At 58.5% G+C, this 3619-nt stretch overlaps 1 protein-coding gene across 1 annotated transcript in view; it reads right to left on the bottom strand.

Annotated features, from left to right (window-relative positions):
* Positions 1-228: 228 nt before the first annotated feature.
* Positions 229-3619, bottom strand: part of CAV3 (caveolin 3) — a 4706-nt gene continuing 1315 nt past the window's right edge. Inside the window, exon 2 of the mRNA XM_005426633.2 lies at positions 229-2161. Coding sequence (XP_005426690.1) covers positions 1820-2161 — 342 coding nt within the window. The 3' untranslated portion in view covers positions 229-1819. The remainder of the gene's footprint in view (positions 2162-3619) is intronic.

Raw genomic sequence — 3619 nt, 5'->3', positions numbered from 1 at the left:
CTGACAGGTGTGCCCAGGTGTTGGGAGCCCAGGGAGCAATGTGGTGGGGACATCAGCATTTCAGGCTTTTTTGGGTTCAGGCAGTGAACTATTAGAACAACACCACCACCACCACCACCAAGTAGTATAAGCCCATTATACGACTGATTTTAATTATTTTTATTCTCACCAAAAAATGAAGGGTTTTTTTGAGACTTTCCCCCACCTCCCTATAATTACCTAAATATCTTTTTTTTTTTAATTACTCCATCCTTCTTGGGCCCTGATGTTGCTGGAGCTTGGGTACCACATTGCTATGGAATAACAGCAGTATACAATCCCAAGCCCTTGGAAGAGCTCCAGCAGAAACCCTGGCTCTTTCTCGTCCTTGGCGTGGCACTAGAGAAGTCTTTGGCTCCAAGTCTTTGTTGGAATCCAAGGGGAAGGCGCACATGGAGACAATTGAGAGCAGCCTCTGAACAAGGAGACCTCCTGGGCCCTGGTTCAGCAAAGCACTTAAGGCTGGAGCCAAAAGAGCATTCAAGGGCCTCAAAGTGAAAGTGCAGCTCGGTGGAAGAGGGACTGAGCAGTTTATTGACTGTACAGGGGAGGAAACAGCTCTGAGCTGCACCTCTCGCCCCTGGCTCCTCTCTCCCTGCAGCCAGAGCAGCAGGGTCCTGGCAGAGGCTCCCTCCTCTGCTCTCCCAGTCCATCGGGGCAGAGGGACAGCCTTGGCCTGTGGGATGCACACCCCGTGTGGCTGGAGCTGACTGAACGCGTGTCTCATGGAGATTGCCTGAGAAACCAAGCTAGGCTTTGCTCAGAGCCCAGCTTGTCTCTTGGTTGGGGTTCCCCAAGGCTCCCTGTCCCCCTGGCCATGCTCAGGGCTGGCTCCCACCGTGCTGTCCTGCCCTGGACCCTGCCCACGGCACTTGACGATGCTCTACAATTAATTACATAATTGAGCATCGCAGTGCCAGGGGCGGGTTTGCAGCTGGCCCAGGATCAGCTCACGCTCTGGGAGCAGACACAACATGTCATGCATGGACTGCTCTGGCTCTCACAGCTTGGCTGAAATGCAAGTAGGCATGAAAAGCGTTTGGTTTAGCTATTCTATCCCTAAAAGCTTTGTGCAGCGGTTTAATGCAGAAGCTCCCACCACAGCAATTGTTTGCCACAAACAATAACTCCTGTGGGGGAGTTTCTGTCAGCAGCAGCCCAGCCCCAAGGGATGCAGGGCCAGGCAGGCTTTGGGCAGGGGCCAGCAGCAGCTCTGCAGCCCCAGCGCTTGCCCAGCACCTGTGGACAGACAGCCCATGGACAGACAGGGCTGTGCCCAGGGCTGTGCTCCAGGAGGTGCTGCTGTCCCTCACAGGAGCTCTGGGGGCCTGCAGGGCACAGAGACCTCTGGGCTGTTTCCTGCGCCATGATGGGCTTCCTTCTCCTGAGGCTTCTGGCTTTGGGTGGAGTAAGGAGCAGCCTGGCCTGTCTCTGTGAGCAGAGAGCATCCCTGAGAGCCAGCTCTGCTGCGGGTCCTGCCACGGGTTCCTGTGCCACAGGGTCCCTGTGCGGGCCCCTCACTGGAGACAGGTGTCCTTGGGCAGGTCCCTCACTGGGCTGTCCATGTCTGGGTTCCTCATTGGACAGGGGTGTCCTTGGGCAGGTTCCTCCCTGGGGTGTCCATGTGTGGGTCCCTCACTGGACAGGGGTGTCCGTGTGTGGGTTCCTCCCTGGGGTGTCCATGCGCAGATCCCTCCCTGGACAGGGGTGTCCGTGTGCCCGAGGGCAGGCAGCCTGCACAGAGGGGGCTGTGTGAGGGTGTTGGGGCAGCTGCCAGGACCTAAGTCTCCTTCTGGACAGCAACTCGGATGTTGCTGCAGATCTTGGCGAGCGCCTCGAAGAGCGGGTCACAGAAGGTGTGGATGCACAGCGAGTAGATGCGGCTGACACACTGGATCTCGATCAGGTAGCTCTTGATGCAGGGCACCACAGCCCAGATGTGGCAGAAGGAGATGAGGGCGAAGAGGAAGCCCCAGAGGACGGCCAGGGGGATGCCCAGCAGGGCGGAGAGCAGCCGGTAGCACCAGTACTTGCTGACGGTGAAGGTGGTGTAGCTGCTTTTCCAGACGCCGTCGAAGCTGTAGGTGCCCACGGGCTCAGCTATCACATCCTCAAAATCCACCTGGGGGAGAGCAGAGGACACAGGGAGGTCTGGGGGTCAGCAAAGGCCCTGGTGTGAGCACGAGGGGAGAGCAGATCCCAAATGGCGGGGCCTGGGGAGAGTGGGCACAGTGTCCCCACTGGGATCCCTGCAGCCCGGGCAGGGACAGCCCTGCAGAGCTGGGAGAGGGCTCAGGGCTCCCAGCACTGCCCAGCCACAGCCTGTGGGCAGCAGGGGTGGCTCAGCCCATGCCTGAGGCCCCAGCACGGGGGGCACACAGCCCCTGTCCCAGCCCCTGATCTGGGGAGACAGGTGAGGCCAGGCAGGAGCCCTTGGAACAGGAGCTGTGCGTGGGAGTGTTGGCTGCAGAGGCAGCCAGAGCCCATTCCTGCCCTTTTTTAGCATTCAGGGACGTGGCTGCCCACTCGGCAGGAAGGTGTTTGTGCTAATAAAGACCCAGCAGCCCTCTGGATTTATGGATTATTTATTTATACCCACAGGATGAGGTGCTCAGTGCAGTCTGTCCATGTTCCTCCTGGGGAAGGGAGCTGGGGCTCAGCCCTGCCCTTGCCATTTGTGCAGGCACTGGGAGTGTCTCTGATTGACACACACTCCCCAAAACTCCACTTGAGATCCCCTTGGGGTGTAACTCACTTCCAGGGAATTTATGAGCTGAGCTATTTGTCTTGAAAACCAGCCTGGCCTCCCCATTGGCAGCTGACGTGTCTGTACATTCGTGTTAAATAACAATATTCATTCTGCTTTTGGAAGCACTTGGATCACAAAATCACTCTGTGTCATCTTTAATTTCCTGGAGTGAGCAGGAGGTGCTGGCAGAAGTATTGACAATGAGGAGACAGCAGCCCTGAGAGCTGGCCCTGAGGTGCCATCAGCAGCCCCTAGGAAGCCCAGGTGTGCTGGGGACTGGCCCAGGTTAGTGCCCAACTGCCTGACGAGCTCATCAGGGACCAATTGATGCAGGGAGCAGTGGGATATGAAAGCAGAGGCTCTGGCCCATTGCTCCTTCTGCTGCCACCACACTGGGAATGGGCCTGGAGGAGCAGGGGAGGCTCAGGCTGAGTCTGGATCCTGCTGCAGGTGCTCAGGGAGCAGCACGTGCAGGTACTGCTCCTTTATAGAACCGCGGAACCCTTTGGGCTGGGAAAGCCTCACCCAGTGAGCCATGCCCTGCTCCGGTGCTGTGCTCGGAGGAGCTTTGTGACAGGCTCTGTGGGCAGTGCCACTTCTGTGACCTGATCCCAAACTCTGGCTGCTGCTCTGTGGTGCTCAGGATGTTTATCCAGGTGAGCCCCTCCTCCCGTGGGCACTGCAGCTCTTGCTGCCCGTGCCCCCAGAGCCCTCCTGCTGCTGTGCCCTGCCTGCTGGGATGTGCCTGGGCTCTCCTGGGACAGGGACAGAGCACGGTGAGCTGTGCCCTGCCCGGGCTGCCTCTGCCCTCCCTCCCCGGCCCTCCCGGGC

The sequence above is a fragment of the Geospiza fortis genome, unplaced genomic scaffold (assembly GCF_000277835.1).
Source record: "Geospiza fortis unplaced genomic scaffold, GeoFor_1.0 scaffold128, whole genome shotgun sequence".
Lineage (NCBI taxonomy): Eukaryota > Metazoa > Chordata > Aves > Passeriformes > Thraupidae > Geospiza > Geospiza fortis.
This window is presented reverse-complemented; position numbering and strand designations above follow the sequence as displayed.